This window comes from Pelodiscus sinensis, chromosome 7 (assembly GCF_052426305.1).
Source record: "Pelodiscus sinensis isolate ZL-2025 chromosome 7, ASM5242630v1, whole genome shotgun sequence".
NCBI classification, from domain to species: Eukaryota; Metazoa; Chordata; order Testudines; family Trionychidae; genus Pelodiscus; species Pelodiscus sinensis.
In genome coordinates, this window is record NC_143058.1 from 77,770,361 (window position 1) to 77,794,312 (window position 23,952).

The 23,952-nt window shown below is 45.5% G+C and overlaps 1 protein-coding gene across 1 annotated transcript in view; it reads left to right on the top strand.

The window, feature by feature from the left end:
• Positions 1–23,952, top strand: part of CCNYL1 (cyclin Y like 1) — a 52,833-nt gene that overhangs the window by 412 nt on the left and 28,469 nt on the right. Inside the window, exons 2-4 of the mRNA XM_075934369.2 lie at positions 15,938–16,012; positions 20,921–20,955; positions 21,788–21,888. Of these exons, the coding sequence (XP_075790484.1) occupies positions 15,938–16,012; positions 20,921–20,955; positions 21,788–21,888 (211 nt within the window). The remainder of the gene's footprint in view (positions 1–15,937; positions 16,013–20,920; positions 20,956–21,787; positions 21,889–23,952) is intronic.

Below are 23,952 nucleotides of genomic sequence, written 5' to 3' on the forward strand. Positions count from 1 at the left end.
CCGCGTGCTGCGCCGTCCCCTTCCCGGTGTCCGGCCGTGGGCACGTGGCCCCTGGGCTGGGGAGAGCCTGGATCCGCTTGGCGTTGGTGCTGTGAGGTGCTTCGAAGAGCTGCGCTAGGGCAGCCTCTTGGCTTTCTGTGGCAGTGTCTCGGGTCCCTAGGCAGGCTTCTGTAGATCACAATTTTTCTAAAAGGTCCGTTTGGAGTTTCTAAATTATAATTCTTACAGATTCCTGGGCTTTCTTCATTTTCTAGAACGTTCTATTTTTTTTGGTTTGAAGCCAGGGCTGTCAAGCGATTAAAAAAATTAATTGTGATTAGTTGTGCAATTAAATGTTTGTTAATATCGTGCTGTTAAACAATTGAGACTACTACCTATTTAAATATTTATGGGTGTTTCTATATATTCAAATATATTGACTTCAATTTCATCAGAGAATACAAAGTGTATAGTGCTCACTTTATATTTAATTACAAAACACTTACACTGTAAAAAAAAAAAAACCTTCAGTTCACCTCACTGAAAGAATTTGTACTACAATACATCAGCTGACCCAGCTGATGGCATTGCTCTTGTGGCATTTCAAAGGGACGGCGCTGCATGGAGCCCAGGGTTAGCTGGAGACTCCAGCTAACCCCAGGCTCTGCGTTGCGCTTCCCCTTTGAAATGCCATGGTGGTGTTTCAAAGGGGCAGTAGCTGATCCCAGGTTTTCCACAAAATGTCTGTAACTAATGCACATTAATTTTTTAATGTGTTAATTCTGCCCTGTGATAATCGCAGGGGTTAATGCATGTGAATTGACAGCCCTATTTGAAACTAGCCATGAAAAATTTTAGGTCAAAGGAACTTTTCTTAAGGAATTTAGGAAAGGAAGAGAAGTAAGGCTTAGAATGAAAAACTACTGGCAAGCTAAGGGGACATTACTGGCTTGCAATCTAGTCAGTGTCTTAAGAAAAGTGAAAAGAAATTGTAGGCTATACAGTTTAACCTGAAACCTACTTGTCAAACGTTATGGTTTCTCTAGATTTTTTTCCTCCCAGACTCTGTGTCCTATTGAAGCAGGAGGGGCCAACTAAAAAGAGAAAACAGTGAGACTGGCTATAGACTAACTCCATCACCTGATAATTAATCACTCTCTGAAGCCTTTAGAATCCTAGGGCTGGAAGAGACCTCAGGAAGTCATTGAGTTCAGCCCCTGAAACTGATTATGTTGGTGATCGGTGGTAATATCCATAAGTAAAACACTTTCAGGTGGAAGTGTGTTTTTTAGCATTGATGATAGTTCTTTAGTTTTGGAGTCATAATTCATAACTTACTTAACTTTTGTGTAATTGATAGTGGTTGCTGCATTCCCAGTCTCTGTTTAGTAAAAGGAGGAGGAGGGTTGGAGGGTAAAGGAATTATAAATTATGAAGATTATGTGTAATGTGACACCACCCTGGGAGACACAGACAATTTATAATCTAACTGCATGGGGAGCTAAATTACAGCAGTAGATTCATTGCACTGAAAGTCCATTTTCACATAGCTCTTGTTCTTATGTACTTCCCCATTGTCTCAAGGCTGCCAGATGTTTAACTGCAGTCTGAATAGCAAACTTGGGTGTGCTGGTGAATATAAGAATTATTCTGTAGAATTTTTTTATACTTGCAGCAGAACCTAGGAAGAACTGACGTGGGCCATGCTGTGGTAGGAATTGTGAAGAGATCACCTCATGTTTTACTGGTTCTGCTGCACATGTGAACTTCAGTTGCAGTTACACTCAACATTTCATGACTTGTCAGAAGTTAAGATGTTGAACTGATTTGTAGAACGTGTACAAGCTTTGCCATCCCATTTCATGATTATAACCAGGGCTCGCCGAACTGCGGCGATTCCCGCTCGCCAGCCGTGCTGTCCGGCGATCTGCGCATGTGCAGATCGCCCAAACCCGGCTCTTCCAGGTTGCAATCTACTTGCCACAGGCGAGTAGATTGCATTATTTGTCGAGCCCTGATACACAGTTTGAAAGAGACAGCATGTTTGCCATCTGGTGTGTAGGATGCCTGCAATAACAGTTAGCTTTGGTCTTCCTTTCTTGTTCCTGAATTTTTAGGGACACATTTTTGGCAGTTATTTAGAAACTGGTTGCAGAAGAGTATGAGGAAGCTGTCAGAATGGAACATTTAAACATCTATGGTTCTGCACACACAGAACCATATGGCAAAACTGTTTTTATAGAAATGAATCTAAATAGAACAGCCAATTTTCCAGGCTTCCTCTGGGACAGCTGTGTAATGCAGCAGTGGGAAAAGTTACATTCTGTGGTTAAGAAAAATTCTAATATCACAAGAAACTACAATGGAATCCATGAATTACTTCTTTTCTAAATATTTTTGGGTGGGAGGAGCTAAATTTTCTAATAAAGATTCTAGTAATCTGAGCAAAAAGCCTGAACTAAATATGGCCTGTTAATCTATAAAGAACTAACAAAACATGTACAGTAGATTTCTGATAATCCGGCACCTTTGGGACCCAGAGGGTGCTGGATTATCGGATATGCCAGAGTATCAGGAGGTACTCCGGCTGGGGGAGGGGCTGTGATGGGTCTGAGTTGGGGGGAGGGGGGGGTCGGCAGGGAATGGTGCAGCGAGGGGCAAACCCTCTGCCGTTTTGCAGGGAGGCAGGGGAAGTCCCGTGTAGCCGCCAGCAACGGGCCAGCTGGAGCTGCAAGTGCTAGTAGCGGTCTTGGGGAAGCGGCGGGTCAGAGCAGCTGGATGCCACCAGGTTGGTCCTGCAGCGCCACCCCGACCTTGCCCCCTCGCCGCCGCTTACAGCCCCAGCTGGCCTGTAGCAGGCGGCTGTGTGGGGCTTTCCCCCGCCTCCCTGCAAAACGGTGGAGGGTTCGCTCCTTGCCGGCTGGCTGCAGTGTGGGTCCCGGCAGACCCGTCACAGGGGTATAATCCCCTTCCCTTTCCTGGCCCGTGAGCGTGTGTGAGGCTCACATGAGCTCCAAGTTTCCAGCTGGCTGGAGCACTTCCGGATTCCAGTTGGTGCTAGACTATCAGGAGAGCCGGACCACTTGATGCCGGACAATTGGAGTTTTACTGTAGATTGTGGTATGAGCTTTCGTGGGCACAGCCCACTTCTTCAGATGACGGAGGTGTTGAGTTTAGGATGTGCAGACCCAAAATAAATAGGGGAGACGGAGAAAGTGGGGGAGAGGAAAAGGAATGGGGTGGGAAACAAGGAGCAGAGGGTATGAAGATATCAAAGGGGAAAAACAAGGAGGCAGAACTGGTAATCTATAAGCTCCTGAAGATTGGATAGTTAAAAAGAAGCAGATAAGGATCAAAGGATAGCATTTAGATAGGAAGGGTACTAATGCAAGAATCTATACACAGAGCTATTGGCACCTTCATTGAATTTAGGTTGATAATGTCCCAGCCATCCGTTATCTCGATTAAGAAGAAAAAGACAAGACTATGCAGTACTTTAAAGTCTAACAAGCTGGTTTATTAGATGATGAGCTTTCGTGGGCCAGACCCACTTCCTCAGATGAAATTGTGGAAGAAAATTGGCATGACCATATATACCAAAGGGATACAATCAAAAAAATGAACACGCACAAAATTGACAAATCAGATTTTAGAACGGGGGGGGGGGGGAGAGGGGGAGAGTGAGGAGGAGAGGTTAGTGTCTATGAGATGATAATATTAGGGGTGGTAATTGGGGAAGCAATCTTTGTAATGGGTAAGATAATTAGCATTTTTGTTAAGGCCCATTCATAAAGTGTCAAATTTAAGCATGAATGACAGTTCTGAGGCTTCCCTTTGTAGTCTGGTGTTAAAGTCTCTTTGAAGCAGGATGCATGTAGTGAGGTCATTGAGACAATGCCCAGTCTGGTTGAAATGGCAGGAAACTGTTTTTTCTTTGTGAAACTGTCCAATGTCTGTTCTGTGTGCATTGATTCTTCAGTGAAATGTCTGAGAAGTTGGTCCAATATACATAGCACATGGACATTGTTGGCACATCATGGCATAAATTATATTTCTGGATGAATAGGAATATGTTCTTGATCTTGTAACTGACATGGTTAGGTCCAATGATGGTGTCAAAGGAGTAAATATGTGGACAAAGCTGGCAACGGGGTTTGTTGCAAGGGTAAGTTCCAGGGTTGGTATTAGTGTGGTATGTGCTGTGGTTGTTGGTAAGAATCATCTTGAGGTTAGGTGGTTGTCTATAGGAGACTATGGGTCTGTCTCCCAGAGCCTCTTGGAGTGTAGTATCCTGTTCCAGTATAGACTGTAGTTTATTGATAATGTGTTGGACAGGTTTAAGTTGGGGGCTATAGGAGATGACAAGTGGTGTTCTATTGTTGGTTTTCTTGGGTCTATCTTGAAGTAGATGGTTTCTGGGTATTCATCTGGCTCTTCCAATTTGTTTTTTTTTTTAAATTTCTCTGGGTGGATAATTGAGGTTTATAAATGCTTGGTAGAGATCCTGAAGTTTCTGGTCTCTGTCAGTGGGATTAGAGCAGATGCTGTTGTATCTAAGGGCTTGGCTGATGATGATGGATCATATGGAGTGTTCTGGATGGGAGCTGGAGGCATGTAGGTAACTGTATGAGTCAGTGGGTTTTCTGTAGAGAATAGTATCTAATTTACCATTGGTGATTTGTACTGTGGTGTCCAGGAAATGGATCTCTTGTGTAGAATGGTCCAGTCTGAAATTGATGGTGGGGTGTAGGTTGTTAAAGTCTCAGTGGAATGCATCCAGTGTTTCTTGGCTATGGGTCCAGATCATAAATATGTCATCCATGTAGCGTAAGTAGAGAAGGGATAAAAGGGGACGGGATCGGAGGAAACATTCTAAGTCAGCCATAAAGATGTTAGCATGCTGTGGGGCCATGCGGGTACCCATGACCAGAGCTCGCCGAGCTGTGGCAAACCCCGCTTGCCAGCTGCGCTGTCTGGCGATCTGTGCATGCACAGATCGCCCGAACCCGGATCTTCCGGGTTGTAATCTACTTGCCACGGGCGAGTAGATTACATAGATTGTCGAGCCCTGCCCATGACTGTGCCGCTGATCTGGAGGTATAAGTTGTCCCCAAATTGGAAATAATTGTGGGTGAGAACAAAGTTACATAGGTCTGCTACCAGACTGGCAGTGGTATCCTCTGGGATAGTGTTTCTAATTGCTTGTAATCCATCTTCATGTGGGATGTTGGTGTAGAGAGCGTCTACATCCATGGTAGCAAGGATGGTGTTATCAGGGAGGTTATCTATGTTTTGTAGTTTTTTCTCAGGAAGTCAGTAGAATATCGGCGATAGCTGGGAGTGTTGGTTGCGCAGGGTTTGTGAAGAGAGTCTACATAGCTGGATAATCCAGTAGTGAGTGTGCCGATACCTGAGATGATGGGATGTCCAGGGTGTCCAGGTTTATGGATTTTGGAAAGCAGATAGAACAATCGTGGTTGGGGTTCAGAAGGCGTTTGTGTGGATTTGGTCCCGAGTAGAGGTAAGGAGTTCTTTAAGGAGACAGTGTAGTTTCTTTTGGTATTCTGAAGTGGGATCAGGGGAGAGAGGTCTGTAAAATGTGGTGTTGGAGAGTTGTCCAGTTGTCTCCTGGTCATAGTCTGACTTATTCATAATGACCATACCACCCCCTTTGTCAGCTGGTTTGATTATAATGTCTGATTGTTTTAGAGACTCTGGATAGCATAGTGTTCAGCAAGGCTGAGATTATATGTTGCTTGTTGTCATTTGTGAATAATGTCAGTCTGTGCATTGTTGCGGAAGCATGGTATATAAAAATCCAAATTGTAATTCTGACCGTCAGGGGGAGCCCATATAGAATTAGTTTTCTTTTGGCATTGATAGGGGGGGATCTGGTTGGTCAGATTGATATTCATTGGTAGTTTGGAAATATTCTCGTAGGTGGAGACGGCGAAAGAAAGCCTCGGCTACATCTCTATTACTATTCGATTGAGAAGGTGATCAGTGGAGAACTAGATATCTCAATTGAGATAACCAATGGCTGGGACTTTTTCAACCTAACATTCAGTAAAGGTGCCAACAGCTCTTTGTGAAGATTAGTGATTCCCAAACCTTTTGGCATCATGCCCCCTTTTTTATTTTTGAGAAACCCTCATGCCCTGCTCCACCTCCCCCAAAATAGCAGCAAAACTTGTTGAGCCTCCCCCCCCCCCCCCGCCCAAAAAGAACTGACTGGCGCCAAAAAACAAAAATAGCAGCAAAACTTGGGGGAGGATTGACCGGGGGGGGGAGGGGCGGGGCCTGGGTCACCTCATGCCCCCCCCACCCCAGAATTACTTCATGGCCCCCAGAGGGGCACGTCCCCCAGTTTCAGAACCCACGGTGTAGATTCTTGTGTTAGTACCCTTCCTATCTAATTGCTATCCTTTAATCCTTATCTGCTTCTTTTTAACTATCAAATCTTCAGGTGCTTATAGATTACCAGTTTTGCCCACTTATTTTTCCCTTTTATATTTTCATACCCTCTGCTCCTTGTTTCTCGCCCCCTTCTTTTTTTTTCCTTCTCCCTCCTGCCCCCTTATTTATTTTGGGAATGCACATCCTAAATTCAACACTCCAGTCATCTGAAGAAGTGGGCTGTGCCCACAAAAGCTCATGATACCATCTCCATGTTTTGTCTATAAAGTGATATCAGACCATTTGTTGATTTTTAGGTTTATCCTGCATAGACTAACTCCGCTACTCCCTGAAGCTTCTAAACTAAATATGTCTGCTCAGAAATAATGGCTATGTTTGTTTGAATCTCTCAACTTCAGTTTTGATCCAATCCTGAATAGCTATGGTAAGTTTAATGGAGAGTTCATCCCTATGTTGGCATTGGCCTTGGAGCAAGGAAGCATTTAATTTTCTGCGTTTGCAGACTTATGACAGAACTGTACAGTTGAAGGATAACCTAGCTAATTAATGAAGCAAGTTAGTTTTGTGGCTGTCAAAATTTTGACATGAAGTTGGACATCATTCTAGAATTTGTGAGAGGCACAAATTAGGCATATTATAGAGACTTTCAGAGGCATAGTTATTCACAAAACATTGCTCCTGATTCATTATGTTGTGTTCTGTAAGTTAGATCTTCTTACAGTAAATGTCTGTTCCTTATCTCTATTACTATTATAGTCTCGAATATATCTGGTTACTCTTTTTATAGGGCTGCAAACAAAATTACGATGACCTAGGTAAACTCAGAATAAGACAGTTGTGCAAATAGATGTATCGTGGGCCATCACTACAAGTGTATTTTTAAAGTTCTAAAATGAACAAGGAAATCTAAAATGTGACAGTAGTAGTTGTGATAACATCTTTGAGAGGTTCATTTCACACCATCAGAGCCTCTCAATATGCAAGGTTTTATGCGAATCCCTCTTTCATAATGCTTTTTTAAAGGTTCGGGTATCAGTGTAACTTAACGTTCTATAAAATGACAGACTTAGAATCATAGAACCATAGAGCTGGAAGAGACCTCAGAAGGTCATCAAGTCCAGCTCCCTGCTCTAGGCAGGACCAATCCCAATTAAATCAACCAAGCCAGGGCTTTGTCAAGCCGAGACTTAAACACCTCTAGGGATGGAGACTCCGCTACTTCCCTAGGGAACCCATTCCAGTACTTCACTACCCTCCTAGGGAAATAGTTTTTCCTAATATCCAACCTGGACCTCTCCCACCACAACTTGAGACCATTGCTCCTTGTTCTGCCATCTGTCACTACCGAGAACAGCCTCTCTCCATCCTCTTTGGAACCTCCCTTCAGGAAGTTGAAGGCTGCTATCAAATCCCCCCTCACTCTTCTCTTCTGCAGACTAAACAGACCCAACTCCCTCAGCCTCTCCTCATAAGTCATATGCTCCAACCCCCTAATCATTTTGGTTGCCATCCGCTGGACCCTCTCCAATGCATCCACATCCTTTTTGTAGTAGGGGGCCCAGAACTGGACACAATACTCCAGATGTGGCCTCACTAGAGCCGAATAAAGGTGAATAATGACATCTCTGGATCTGCTGGCAATGCTCCTCTTAATGCAACCTAATATGCCATTAGCCTTCTTGGCTACAAGGGCACATTGTTGACTCATATCCAGCTTCTCATCCACTGTAACGTCCAGGTCCTTTTCTGAAGAACTACTACTTAACTGGTTGGTCCCCAGCTTGTAACTATGCTTGGGATTCTTCCATCCCAAGTGCAGGACTGTGCACTTGTCCTTGTTGAACCTCATCAGATTTCTTGTGGCCCAATCCTCCAATTTGTCTAAGTCACTCTGGACCCCATCTCTGCCCTCAAGCGTATCTACCTCTCCCCCAGCTTAGTGTCATCTGCAAACTTGCTGAGGGTGCAATCCATCCCCTCATCCAGGTCATTAATAAAGATATTGAACAAAACCGGTCCTAGAACTGAACCTTGGGGCACTCGGCTAGAAACTGACCGCCATCCTGACAGCGAGCCGTTGATCACTACCCGCTGGGCCCGGCCTCCTAGCCATCTTTCTACCCATCTTACCGTCCATTTATCCAATCCATATTCCCTTAACTTGCTGGCAAGAATATTGTGGGAGACCGTATCAAAAGCCGTGCTAAAGTCAAGGTATATAACATCCACTGACTTCCCCATATCCACAGAGCCAGTTACCTCATCCTAGAAGCTAATCAGATTGGTCAGGCACGACTTGCCCTTTGTGAATCCATGCTGACTATTCCTAATCAATTTCCTCTCCTCCAAGTGCCTCAAAATGGATTCCTTAAGGATCCCTTCCATGATTTTTCCAGGAACCGAGGTAAGACTAACCGGCCTATAGTTCCCTGGATCGTCCTTTTTCCTTTTTTTGAAGATGGGCACTACATTTGCCTTTTTCCAATCATCGGGGATTTCTCCCCATCTCCACGACTTTTCAAAGATAATAGCCAAAGGCTCCTCAATGCCATTTGCCAACTCCCTCAGTACCCTCGGATGCATTAAGTCCGGACCCATGGATTTGTGTACGTTTAGCTTTTCTAAATAGTTCCTAACCTGTTCTTTACCCGCCATGGGTTGTCCATCTTCATCCCATCTTGCGTCACTTAGCGCACAAGTCCAGTAGCCAACCTTGTCCGTGAATACAGAGGCAAAGAAAGCATTGAGTACTTCAGCTTTCCGCACATCATCTGTCAGTAGGTTACCTCCTTCATCCATTAGGGGCCACACACCCTCTCTGATCACCTTCTTCTTGTTAACATGCCTGTAGAAACCTTTCTTGTTATCTTTCACATCCTTAGCCAGTCGCAATTCCATCTGCGCTTTCGCCTTCCTGATAACCTCCCAGCACTCTCGAGCTATACAGGCAGTCCCCGGGTTAAGTACAAGATAGGGACTGTAGGTTTGTTCTTAAGTTGAATCTGTATGTAAGTTGGAACTGATCAGTTTCAACAGCGGCTGAATCTGGACGCCAGTTCTGACTTACATACAGATTCAACTTAAGAACCCCAGGCATCCCCAAGTCAGCTGCTGCTGAAACTGATCAGCGGCTGATTCCAGGAAGCCCGGGGCAGGGGCTTCCTGTAGTCAGTCACTGGTCAGTTTCAGCAGCGGCTGACTTGGGGATGCCTGGGGCAGAGCAGCTGGGGTGCTCTGCCCCAGGCGTCCTGATTCAGCCGCTGCTGAAACTGACCAGCAGTGGCTGAATCAGGACGCCTTGGGCAGAGCAGCTGGGGTGCTGCTGGGTTGGTCCAGTAGCGCCCAGAGCGGCGCTACGGGACCAACTGTCAGCGCCCCAGCTGCTGTACCACAGGCGTCCGGAGCAAAGCCGCGGAGCACGGGGGCAGCGGGACAGCCCAGATGTGTCTGGGCTGTCCGCTGCCCGCGTATTCCGCCGCTTTGCTTCCTCTCCCTGGTCTGCTGGAGGCCAGGGAGACGGGCCCCGTTCGTAACTGCGGATCCGACATAAGTCGGATCCGCGTAACTCGGGGACTGCCTGTACATTTAAACTCCTCCCTGGTCATTTGTCCAAGTTTCCACTTTTTGTAAGCTTCCTTTTTGTGCTTAAGTTCACCAAGGATTTCCCCTGTAAGCCAATCTCGTCTCCTACCATGTTTGCCTCTCTTGCTACATGTCGGGATGCTTTTTTTCTGTGCCTTCAATGAGGCTTCTTTAAAATACTGCCAGCTGTCCAGGGCTCCTTTCCCCTTCATTTTAGCATCTCAGGGGATTCTGCCCATCAGATCTCTGAGGGAGTCAAAATCTGCTTTTCTGAAGTCCAAGATGTGTATTTTACTACTCTCTTTTCTTCCTTTGGTCAGGATCCTGAAATCTACCATCTCATGATCACTGCTTCCCAGGCTGTCACCCACCTCCACTTCCTCTATTAGTTCCTTGAACTGTAATTGTATGTTGTTGATACTGGAAAGGTTTTGGGGACAGGGATGATGTGGTTGAGGAAGCTTTCTGTTTTACTAGTAATGGTGTGATTGGAACTTACTAACTGGTTTGCCTTTCTCTAATCATTAAGGGGTGGAAATAGTCATCTCAGCCTTTTTATCAGTTATTCAGGGTTTTTTGAGAACATTTACTCTCAATGATTGTGCAACAGGCAACTAGTGTCTGAAAATGACTAGAGCGACCTCTCACTCAGTTCCTGCCATGAACAGACTTTTCCCTGTTTTGGGTGAGTGGGAACGGTAAAGCAGGGATTATGCTTTAAGCCCACACTTTAAGGGTACCTCTACACAACAGGGCAAAAGTCGAATTAAGATAGGCAAGTTCAACTATGTAAGTTTTGTAGCTGAAGTCAAAATAGTGCTAAAAGCTGAATTAAGTTGTCTACACAGCAGGAAATTGAAGGAAGAACACTCTTCTTTCAATTTCCCTTACTCCTTGTGAAATGAGGGCTGAAGGCAGGAGTCTGAGTAAGAAGTCCTCCATTTCAACATTACTTTGAAATAATGTCTTGCTGTGTAGATGCGCATTTTGTTATTTCGAAATAACGTCAGTTATTCTGAAATAACGCTGCTGTGTAGACGTACCCTACCACACTTGCTTTTATTTTGCTGAAATTGAAAGTTTGTGGCAGCAGAAATTTGACTGCTACAAGCTCAGACTTAGAGCTGTTAACCTGATTGGAGTGTGATGGTGGGGTGTTCCTCAATTTACTGGCATGGTATCTTAACAGCATCTTTTAAGCTGTTTTTAATTGAAGGATAAGTCAAGATTTGGTAAGAAGAAGACAGTGCTCAAAGTATGCTGTATAGATCCAAACAATTTAGGATCTATTTTTGTAGCAGAAGAAACAACTTAACTCCAATTGTAATTTCAGCTACCTATTCAGTGAATTTGTACAGCTGAATAAATCCCTAATTCATTTGTTGTCACTAATTGGTCTTTCACAGATTCAAGATTGAATCACAGTAAGTCAGTTTACGTGATTAGTATCTATTAAAAGCTATACTGATGACACTTGCTACAGATCATTAGACTTCAATATGAATTAGGGATGGGGAATGAGTAACTGGTTACCCAGTAAGCAGTGTTCCCTGTAAGATGGTTGCTTGTGCACCTGCTCAGGAGAGATTTAAGTGCTGCCCATCTGAGGAGCAGAGAATCCACATGTAGTTTTTTTGTTTCTATAGTGGGCACTTTTGCACATCCCTTGATGCACATAAAGTTTATTCCACACATGGATGGAAAAAAAGAGGGAACATTGCTGGTAAGCATTGCCATTACTGGGTACCATGTAATCAGTATCCGGGAGCAGCTCTTGTCTCCTCTTCCCGGCCCCCTCCCCCCCCCGCTGCAGCCGATTTAACTGATTAACCAGGATTTTACATCCCTAGTATGAATAACAGAGATGTTTAAAAAATGGTTAATTGTGTAACTGCATAACCACTGAAAATCTCAGTAGTTATGTTTGCTACCAGGGAGTCCTCTGCACTGTGGGAACTGCAGTACAAGCTTTATATTGCAGAGCCTAAGGGATGGCTCCTGGGTTCTGGTGCGCATCGGCTCTTGCCTGCCGCCCTGCTTCCAGAGAGCCAGTTGCTGCCCCATCCTTTGTGAGCTGATACAGAGCCAGCTGCATTGGGTGGCATCTTGTTGGCCAGGAGCCTGCATATAACAGTTATGGTAACCAATAAGCTAATGCTTGTTGGTTAACTGTTTAAACGGGTATACTGTTACATCCCTAATGAACACACATTACTTTCAGTAATTTAAAAAGATACTGTATTGCAGATTGACAGATCAGGACTGTAAGCCATCATCCTAGGGACAGTATGGTCCATTGTGCCAGCAATAGGGATGTTAGATATCGTGCAATTAAATAATCGTGTAACCACATCAAATTTTAGTGGTTATGTGACTATTTGATAGTCCCTGGGGGTGGATTAGGGAGCCAGTGTGCTCCAGCCCTACTCCTGGGGAGCCCTCTTCTATCCCACACTGCTGCCTCTTTATCAGAGGCAGCAGCGTGGGGGTTGGACCAGCGGATCTGGTTCTTGTGGGGAGCAGATGGGCACTGCCTCTGTATCAGAGACAATAAGGGGGGAAGGAATGCGTATAGTCAACAGGATTAACCAATAAGTCTAGGCTTATCTGTTAATCATGTAGTCATCTACACGTTGACATCCCTAACCAGCAAGGATCGTTAATAGCACTACAGTGCCTTCCCCTCCCCCCGCCCAAGCCCCTTCTCCTTCCACTCCTCTTCCCCCTACCCCCCGCGCAAGCCCTCTGCTGCCTCCTCCTCGCCTCTGCCCAAGCCCATTCCCTACCTTTTGCCTTCCACATTGCGGGGCCGGAGGCCGCCGGAGCCAGCGTGGCCCCGCCACGTGCCTCCGAAGACTTTTAAAATCCCGGGCCGTGATGTCGCGTCATGCCCGGGCATCCTTCCCGCCTACGTGCAACGCCGCACATGGGAAGCAGCAGGCAGTGAGGAGGAGCCGTGCACGGCGGGGACGCTCTGGGGGTGGGGTGGGAAGACGTGCGGGGGGGCGGGGCGGCACGGCACGGGGGGCCCACGCCCACGCCAGGCAGAGCTGGGGGAGAGACCCAGCTCCACATATAGGTGGAGCAGGGCTCCCGGCTCTGTAACTCGCCAGCTTATCCAGGTTCTGGGGTGCGGGGCCCGAATCGGCCTAAGGCCGTCCCTGCCGGTAGCCACCAGGCATGCTGAGGCCCGGTATTTTTTTCCCCACGACCCGGTAGCAGGCCGCGGCCCATAGTTTCGGAAACGCTGTATTGCAGCATAAGCTTTCGTGGGCAAAGACCCCTTTGTCAGATGCATGTAGTGGAAATATACTACATGCATCTGATAAAATGGGTCTTTGCCCACGAAAGCTTATGCTCCAATACATCTGTTAGTCTCTAAGGTACTACAGGACTCCTTGTCGCTCTTGCAAGTCCAGACTAACATGGCTATCCCTCTAATATTAATTTTCTGTTTGCCATACTAAAATGTCCTTTCATTTCACCCAGATTTTGATATTTCTTCCCTCTCCCAGATACATAGTGTTAATGTCCCTTTTGCCTTCTACAAATGTGTTAATTGGTCTTATTTTCTCACTTGGAATTCTTGTCCCCTTTTACATTCCAGCTGTTTGCCTACCCAAAATGCTACTTGTTCCTGTAAACAGAGCTTCAGGTGATGAGGCTTGTTAAATTTCTCTCAATCCCTGGAAAGCCTGATTAGTGCATGTGATGGAATAGGCATGTATTTTGTTTTACGTTTCCCCAGCAGGGGCTAAGATAAGTTAACTATAGGTTGCACCTTCCAAAACTGGTGCACTGTGATGTTCCTGGATCGGAGCACCCTGGTAGCCTAGTGGCAGGAGGGCAATTCAGGAGCAGAGCTGGGTGAAACCCTTGGTGTAGCCCCCAACAGCCTTTCCCACTGGGATTGGGTCTGGGGCAGCCCGTGACAGCATGGGGTTGGGGCTAGAACCCTGGGTAGCCTGTAGAAGCAGATCCAGATCCCCCAGGTCTGTGTGTCACTTTGAGCACTTTGCAGCAGGGGACCTTCCCTGGTCCAGCAAATTCCCTGGTTCGGGACCAGTCAGGTCCTTAGGGTGCTGGACCAAGCAGGTCCAATCTGTAGGATTTGTTGGTTTTGCAGAGGTATTTTTTTAATGTTGAGAATAGGATTGGACTTTCAAAGGAGAATGAATTGATAGCTTGCAAGTTCTTATGCAAGTCTTGGTTTAAAACGGGTGGGCAATAATTTTTGAGTGGGGGGGGCCACTTCAGAAATTTTTGACATGGTCATGGGCCACTCCAGAAGGGGCAGAGCCTTTAAATAGCAGGAGTTGAAAGGGCTCACGCCTCCCCTGTGACTCCTAGGCATCTCATTAGCCAGAGACCGGAGCTGTAAGCCCTTTCAATTCCTGCTATTTAAGGGACTCGCTGCTCCTAGCCTCGCTGCTAGAATGTTGCCTGGGAGCCGGGGACATGTGAGCCCTTTCAGCTGCTTCTGTTTAAAGGGCTCACACCCCTGTGGTGTTGCTTGTTCGTCCATCGTGTTCGAAGAGGACCTTGACATCTAACGAGTTGTGGGCTGTCCACGGTGTGTCCGCAGATGGCTGGTAAGGCCAATGCGGGCACGAAATGTTCTGCCACATGTCGGGCAGACATGTGTAGGCACCACTGTTGCAACGTTTGCAACTCTGGCTTTACGGAGTGCTCGCTTCTCTTGTGCTATGGTTGTCCTTCTGGCTTCAGATGTTTGACAGCCTTGGTGGATCAGCATGCGCCATGTCGATCAATCTTGTGCCACGGTCTCCCAGGAGGTGATGTCGATATCCAGGGACTTAAGAGAGGCTTTAAGCATGTCTTTTGTCCCCCGTGCAATCGCTTTCCTTGAGACAGCTCACCATAGAAGAGCTGTTTAGGGATGCGATGGTCTGGCATCCTTGCAACATGGCCAGCCCAGCGTGTCTGGGCTTTCATCAGCAGGGTGTGAACTGACGGCAGGCCTGCTCTAAAAAGATCAGCACCGCAGGTCCGGCCCGGGTCCTCCGCCGCTTTGCTCCCCCAGCAGACCAGGGAGACGGGGAGCAGCTTTTCTCGCCCCGGAGAAGGCGGGCGGCGGGACGCAAGTCGGATCCGCGTAACTTGGGGACTGCCTGTAATTTAAATTTTATGAGATTAGTTTTCCACTAGTACAGGCAGAAATGTAGTTTCATAGCCAGGCTACTTTGTCCACATGGTATTCAGTACATCTGGCATGTTTTCTATAGAAGTAGGTCTAGTGGCGAGAAGCTTACACTCAAGTGAAGCTTGAGCATGCTTATAGCAAAGTACTTCAAAACTGATGTAAACCAATCTGGTGGGAGGTAGTATTGTTTACCATACTAAGCACCAAATGGAAACCAGACTGGCTGGGAATATATAGGGAGTTTGTAAGCAAGAGGCATCTGACAACAGCAAGTATCTTCAGCTTACTCCACTTTCCACAAAAATATGATCTCCTAAATTGGGATGGGGGAAATCCTTGCAGTAGGGGATAACAGGGAACAGCTTCTTAGCTAGTGTGATATCACCAGCAAGAGGTGACAAATGTTGCTGTTCCTCAGGATTGATGCTGATCACAAGAATGGTATTAACGTGTCTATCAACTTTTCTTTGTGAAAAAGGAAACTTGAATAAAGTTTAAAAAAAAAAACCTGCTTATTTAGCAAGATTATTTTTGTCCTCTGCCCTAATTAACTTGGCTTGAAAATTGTACATCCATTTGCTTACTGCAGTTTTAAAAACTGATAGTGTAGACTGGATTTCTGTTTGGGACCTCAAGCTAAGAAATCTGCATTTTAACACCCTTTTACGGATTTGAAAACTGATATAGATCTGCAAGAGTTGGACAGCCTTCATAATGTTCTCTTCATGGACACATAGAGAGGCTTGTTCTTTCTTCTCTTCTTCTGAAATGCCATCTCTTTGTGCTGTCTTTCAGATTTAGCCTTGGAATCAAATCCATCTGACCATCCCAGAGCAAGCACAATTTTCCTGAGCAAATCCCAAACAGATGGTAAGTTGATGCTTGTTTGTTTTTGAAAATTGGGGCAAATAACAATAACTGGATTTTTGAATTGCAGGTCTTAGAAACATACATTACATTGCCTTTGTGTGTTAACCTGCATCACAGGAAGGAATTACTAGCTTAAAAATGTTCAACTCTTCATAGGCTGTTTTATTATGACAGTGCCATTTCACAGTAAAGTTCTCTTGTTGCTTTGTTGATACTAAATATCAGGAGATCATGTTTCTTGATTCTAGTAGCCTGGGAGAATAGGTTTGTTTTATTTCTTTGGGATTTTTCTAGCTGCAGAGGACACTTGTCATATGACCAAGGCCTGAAAAACCTACTTGCAAGTGGGAAGCTTTCCTGGTGAATGGTGAGCTGGAGCCATTCATTTTGTAAGGGACATTGTCCATTTGACATCTGTTCTGTTTTGTAAGGTTTCAGAAAGCACACTTGTTCTTGAGTCCCTCATATACACATGAACAGATTTACTCACTTAAAAAAAAATGCTCGTGTGAAAGACCCATACACTGGAAACTGACTATACAGGGCAAACAGTGAAGCTATCTGACCACTAAAGGCTGTTGAATGCACAAGCTAAATACAGTAAAACCCCAGTTGTCTGGCATCTAGTAGTCCAGCACTTCTAATAGTCTGGCATCAACTGGAACCTGGAAGTGCTCCGGCCAGCCGGACAACTGGAGCTGCTGTGAGCCCCATGGGCGCTCGCGGCTGGGAAAGGGAAGGGGAGAAGAGGGGAAGGGAATTATACCCCTGTGACGGGTCTTCTGGGACTCACACTGCGTCCGGGTGGGGAGTGGGCGGGGAATGGCGCAGAGAGGGGCAAACCCTCTGCTATTTTGCAGGAAGGCGGGGGAAGCCCCGCGCAGCCGCGAGAGCTAAGGCTCCGAACTTGCCCCGTTCCGGCTGCGCTCGGCCCCACGCCGCCGCCAAGAGTTTCTGGGAGCGTCGGACTTGGGGAAGCAGCAGGGGGAAGCAGCCGGGGTGCTGCCAGGTTGGTCCTGCAGCACCGCCCCTCATCCCCCTGATCGGCGATAACTACGGTAGTCTGGGGGGTGGGGAGCCTGTTCCCCTCCCAGAAACTCTCGGCGGCTGCACGGGTCTTCCCCCGCCTCCCTGAAAAATGGCTGAGGATTCGCCCCTCGCAGTGCCGTTCCCCACCCATCCCCCGGATGCAGTGCGGGTCCCGGCAGACCTGTCACAGCCCCCCGCTGGAATATATCCTGATACTCCGGCATATCTGATAATCCAGCACCACCTAGGTCCCAAAGGTGCTGGATTATTGGAAGTTTACTGTAAACTGAAATAATGGAAAAATGTTCTCATCTTTTAGTTATAGAAATGTTATTTGTGACAGTAGTAGAGTAGAAAAAGTGAACTGATTGGTCCCTTTTAATGTTCAGTTCTTTTTAAAGTTTCTAGTCCTTATTTGGAATGTTATCTTTGCAACCTTAAAACTTAAGGGCCTCTCTGTGTTAACCGAAAGCTTCAGTGTGGCTTCTGCTTGCTTATAGTTTTATAGTCTGTCATTTTCAGAGCTTCTGTTCACAATTGCCCTCCTAGGGGATTCAGTCATGTCAGCATCATGATTATACTGCTGAGGAAATCTGAGTGATAGAGGTGGGCACTGTAGTTAGTCCTTCCTCCCCATGACTCCACCTAATCTCCAGCCTACCTAAAAGCCCTTTCACCCTCAGAAGAGTTAGAAGTTAAGATCAGCTGGAGCAGCCTTTTCAAAGGAAAGACCCAAAGTACATTAAAATTCAGAACAAGTGGTCAACAAAAGCTGTATAAGATGACCATTTGCATGACCGAAGCTATACAACTTAATCATTATCAGTTGTCTATTAATAATATTAATAGTATAAATGAAACATTGTACTCACAGACTTTTAGTGGGACTTCTGCTGCTGTATCTTTTCACACATTTCTTTGAAGTCTGCATCATAACTGGTCAAATCCAGCTTCATGCACATATTCAGGCTGTCTTCTGTCACACTTATGGCAGGGGGCTGGGGATGTGGGGATTATGAGGGGCTCAGGGCAGGGGGTTCAGGTGTATGATGGGCTCAGGGTTGGTGTATGTGCAGATGCTGTGGCCAGATGGGGGCTGGATCCCAATTGGTGGCTTATTGGCCAGATTTCATTTTTAAATATAGTGAAATATTACACCCAACACAAAAGATTTCAACGTTGTCTTTGATTTATAGGAGTGGGAAACCTCTTTGGTTTGCGGGGCCACTGAGTTTTGAGTGAAGGAGGCAGTTGTGACCTAGGGCATGGGTTACAGTGCAGGGGTTTGGGTTGTGACCTAGGGAAGGGGATTACAGTGCAGGGGTTTGGGTTGTGACCTAGGGCAGGGGGAGATTATGATTGGGGTGAGGTGTGTGGGAGGGAGTATGGGCTCGGGAGGGAGGCAGAGGGTTTGGGTTATGTGGGGTAGGGGACAGCAATGGGCAGATAGAGGGCTGAGGGAGAGGCTGGAGTGCCAGAGGCAGGCTTTGGCCAGGACACTTACCAGTGAGATGCAGCTCAGCATGTTTCTCTGGCAGGAGCCTCTCCCCCTTTCTCCCTTCCCCCACCTCCTCTCCCCCAAAAAAGCCAGTCTGCCTGGCCGTGTGCCGGTGACTAAGAGCCTGAAGGGAGGGGGGATTGGTGCTTCCCACACTGCCTGTTCTTGAAACCAACAGCTTCCATTAGCCAGAACTGGACAATGGGATTGTGTTGGGATTGGCCGTAGCCATGAGGCACTGCTCCTCCCTCCCCTCCCTGCTCACAGTGTGTGAAAAATAGAGCCCCGCAGAGCTGCTTTTCTGCACAGCAAGCAGGTAGTCTGCCTGTGGGTTCCCATCTGTGTCTGCGGGCTGGACCGTTTTGCCCCAGACCTGTTGTAGTGCCAGCACGGGCTGCCTGCTTCAAAAGAGCCATATCTGAGCCATAGGTTGCTACCCCTGATCTAGAGAGAGAATGTTGCAAATATTAGAACTTCATAACCAAATGCCATAAAAATTGTCCTCGCTTTTTCTGAAGAGAGACCCTGAGTATTTCATTTCTTGGACTGACTTGGTTGTGTAACACAGCTATGTTCAAGCTTCATCCTTAGCTCCCTAATGGTTAATACAGAAAATAGCATTAGTCTCTGCTCAAAGGGAATACTGCAGAGGGGGCAATAAATAAAACAATATTAAATGAAAGATCTCGAAGGCCTAGTTTGAGTACAACTAAATCCATGCTTATTACCTTTGGAGGAGAGGACGTCTATTATGGTTGACAGACAGCCTGAATACCAATATGCACGTGGTTTTGTCCTAACCATTTCTGTGAAAACATTGATATCTAGGTACTCATTTTGAACTAGTCTAATAGTCGGCAGTGGAAACAGCTGAATGTATCTGCACCTCTGAAATCTTCCCAAAACACAAGTTTTGAACTTGTGTGGTGGGGTCTGATGTTGGTGCTGAGACTGTTTCCATCTGTGCGTATGAAAACAAATGGCTACTTGTACAATGCCCAGCTTACAGGTGAAGTAAGATAATATCTTGAACTAAAAGCTTTTATCAGTTGTGTTTGACTGCCAAAGAGTTCAGTTAGCCTCCAAACATTTTCAACACCCCTGCACTTTAGGAGACTGTGCGAGTGACACAGTGCAATGCTTAATGTAGTTCTAAACTCAGTTTATGCTCTATCATTTATTTTATTCGAACTACATCATAACTTCAGTTTTCTGAATTGCTTTTATACTGTACAAAGCCAGTGTTTCCTCTCCTCCCTCCCCACTAAGGATGTAAAATCCCATATCATTATTTAACCAGTTAACTGTTAAGCTTAATTGCTTATATTGGGAAGGCAGGGGAACCTTTGCAGCCCCCGTGCCACAGGCAGGGAGGGGCTGCTCCAGCCTGGCTGCTTGCGGCCCTGTGCAAGGCTGTCAACTCCTAGTTTGTGTAGGCTGGGAGCCAGCAGCTGGACTGGAGCAGCCCTCTGTGGGTGGACCACTGCTCCTAGATAACTTGTTACCCCTTCTCTCCCCTCCCTGAGTTATCATTGATTGGTTAACATGACAGTTGCAGGAACTGAGACTGGGGAGATTTCCTGAGATGGGATTGAGAAGGGGTGAAGGGAAGAAGGAGAGAATGGGAGAGGAAAAAGCAAGAAAACAGACAAAAAATGAAGGGAGGGGAGAGAGGGAGAGGAAGACTTGAATGAAGGGGAAGCAAGTGCGGTAGGAGGAAGGGACAGGAAGAGTGGCAGAGGAGAGGGTGGAGGGGACAGAAGGGGAAGGAAAGGAGGCAGAGAGGGAGTAGTTCAAGGAGGAATAGCTTCCTTGGTGGTGCTTCAGTGCTCCTTGGCACTGAAAGCCCTAGTGGAGGGGGCTAGTCTTACTCACTATTTATACTGAAGCTGTCAGTGTTCAAGCAACATCAGGGATGCTCCTATCTTCTGTGGCTATGTCCCCTTCTTTACCCTCCTCTCTACCTTCCTGTGGGTACCACCTGACATCCCTGTAGATACAGGGTCAAAGTACAGCTAGACCTAACCACTGCCTCTTGCTTCCTTTGAGTTCTAGTACTAAATTCTCTGGCACCTCCATTTATCCAGATGCCGGTTAACTGAAAGTTTTGGCTGTTCCCAGACCATTCAGATAAATGGGAGTGGATTTGTTAATGGCTTTATGAATTATTAAAAGTTCATTGATTTTTTTTTTGTTTTTTGTTTTGTTTTTTGTCTTCAGAACTGAATTCCTGATATAGAATTAGAAAATGCTAAAATAGCATCCTGTGTGTTGCTTGTTTATATTTTGGAAAAACAGTACATCTTATTTGATACAACTGTGTGCCTTACTATGGAACTTCTTAATTTATAACTGAGTTCATTTTCCTCCCCCATTCCTAGTGCGAGAGAAGAGGAAGAGTAACCACATCAACCATGTAAGTAAAACAAACCATAAGATATAAGATGTTGGTCACTGTCAACTTAGAACCTAGATTGCAAAAGAAGGCTCAGAGGAGCTGTTGAGCCATGTGTGTACCTCAAAAATCTCTACTTATTTTGCTGATTATACAATTGTCTTTTCCTAGTTTAAAAAAATACAATTATTTCTTTCCTACATTGTGGGAAGGATTTGCACAAATGGAGGAAACAGACACAAGAAAGCACAGCAATGAATTACTAACTCTGTGTATTAATTATAAACAGAAGGGGGAAAAATCAGACAAGTGTGATTAAGTTGATTCTTTAAAGCCAAAGTAAAACCAGTACACTTAAAAGCTGAGATGACAAGAAAGGCTTCTTAATGCAGGAAAGGTTATCTCTTATGAGTGCTCTAATGAGTTTAATGGAGGAACTGAAATTTAAAGGGAGGAGGAAATGCCTAGAAGATAGGAGCATGTTTAAAGTGCCAGGTATGAAAGAAGAGGGAGATAAACAGGATTTGAGAGGAGACATGGGAGCAGTTGAAATAGAGGAAATGTATTAAAAGAAGGGAAAAAGCTGATCCCAAACTAAAATTAAAACATACGTGTTTTGTATTTTATGTACATGAACACTTTGGTATGTGATGCAGAATTAGCAGCATCTTGAATAATTACTGATATAGGGTAGCTTAGAAACAGAGCATTAATCTGCAAGTGCCTCTTGTTTGCTGCTTAATATCCATCTGCAGTATTTTGGATGTGTTGATGAAGTTGTACATCCAAAACCCAAACTTCTGTAAACAAAATTGAAGGATCACTTTTCTACCTCTTTTTTTTTTTTTTTTAGGTTTCTCCAGGGCAGCTTACAAAAAAATATAGCTCATGCTCGACCATATTTATAGATGACAGCACAGTAAGTCAGCCTAATCTTAGAAGCACAATAAAATGGTAAGTATCATTCTAATCATTCAAGAGGCAGAGTGACATTGTGGGTTTTGAGCGTGGGATTGGTTAATCATGTTGGTTTCTATCAGTCTATTTGACAATTCATCCAGTTTGGAAAGGGATTTGGGAGCTAGTAGGGCTTCAGAAGGTAAGAGAACAGAACTTTGTTACTCAGTATTGCAATTTAATGCATTTTCACCTGTCAATGCTTGCCTGCATAAGATGTTGCTCTATGGCAGGCTAATGTGCTGTAGGGTCACATTCAGCTGCATGCCAAGGTCCCATGTAGACAAGATCTTAGTTAAAACCATGCTCAGTTTGCTTGTTTTTATGCAGAATTGGCGTATCAAAGGGACTTTTTTTAATTCTTTAAAATGAAAGCAAAGCAAGAACTGAGTTGAAAAATGGATGGTGGTTTTGTGTTCCATAGAATTCTGTTTTCTTCCCAAGCTGCCTGTAATGCTAATCTGCCCTCTAGTGGTAGCAGAATATATCTAGGGCAGTGATCTCCAGCCTTTTTAAACACAAGATCACTTGTTCAATTTTAAGTCAATCCAGGGTCTATCTTTGTCCCATCTCCTTCCCCATCTCTTTTTTTGAGGCCCTGCCCCGCCCTGCTCCCTCTGTGGAGATGGGTATGGGGTGGAGGGAGGATGACCTCCTGACATCAGCATTGCCCTCTTCTGCTTCCCCTATTATGCGCAGCAAGTGGAGGCCCTTTGGGGCAGCTCCAAAGCAGGGGGCAGGAGCAGCATTGCAGTGGGGAGAGGGGCAGATGAAGTACCAGCACTTGATAGCGTCTTGGCCAAATTAGTCAGGGTCACCTGTCAGAGGCTTTGAGATTTACCGGTAGATCCTGATCAATTGGTTGACCACTAACCTAGTGCACCACAGTCATTGTCTTGTATTTGAGTATAGTTATAACATGTCTTGTTGCAAAAGTGATTATATAGCTTCTGTTATTTCCCCATCTGAGGCTTCTTTTTGATCCATGTAATGCGGATAACCTAGTGAGAACTAGTTTCATACGACCTTGTTAGGGAGCCAAAGCTAAGAAATGACTTTTCCTCTCCTTGATGCAATGTTGAGGAAAATTTGGTAGCTCCCCACTGCATTGTGCCTGCAGACAGATGCAAAAGTTTGAGCAAAATTTAGAAGGGTATTAATGACTGGGCTGTTTGAATCCATACCTGAAGTACGGCTGTTTCTTGGCCAGAAGAAAAGTTAAAACCATCCCAAGCTCTCGCACTTTGCCATATGGCTGGCAAAAGCTTGTCTCTTAATGTTATTGCAGTGAGGAACCTACACCTGCCACAGCTCTGCATTTAAAATGTAGTAGGAGCCAGATGGGCAGGCAGTATGGGACCTACCCGCACTGCGGTTCTGCAACTTAAATTTAAGGGCAGGCAGGCAGGCTCCGTCCTGGCTTTGGTCCCAGATGGGCATGAGCCAAGACTCAGCTGGGCTGCCTGTCTGCCTGGCTCTTATTCCATTTAAACTGCAGAGGGGGTAGCTCCTGGAACCAGCAAGAGGTAGGAGCTTTAACTTCCCTTATCAACTAATCATGTAGTCAATAGAATTTTTTATCAACTACATGATTAGTGAATTACCCGCTTAACATCCATAGTAGGGGAGTGTGGCTCAGAAGTGTAATGGTATTAGGAAGCTGCACTTGCATCTGATCCGTTTGAATTAAGTCTGCAGTTCTATTTTTCCAGAAGTCTTCCAGACAAAATGGAAAACAGAATAATAATTTCCCCTTCTGTTGGCCAGTACTAACAGTGAGTCACTGCCATCTGAATGAATTGTCCGTTTTTGTAGACAAGTGTCTCTATCAAATCCATCACATTTGTTGGTAGTCTCAGTCCTGGCCACACGAGCTGTATGGGCAATGGCGTGAACTCGGCTCTTTTCTGTCTTTGGGTCTATGACAGATCCATCCTCATGAGGAAGTGGACACTAGAGTTGTCCCTTACACTTTTTTCCCTTTGGCTAAACACATACTTCAGTCTCTACAGCTGTCTAGTTAGTGTTTCATAATATTACATTCATTACTCTGGATGCTTT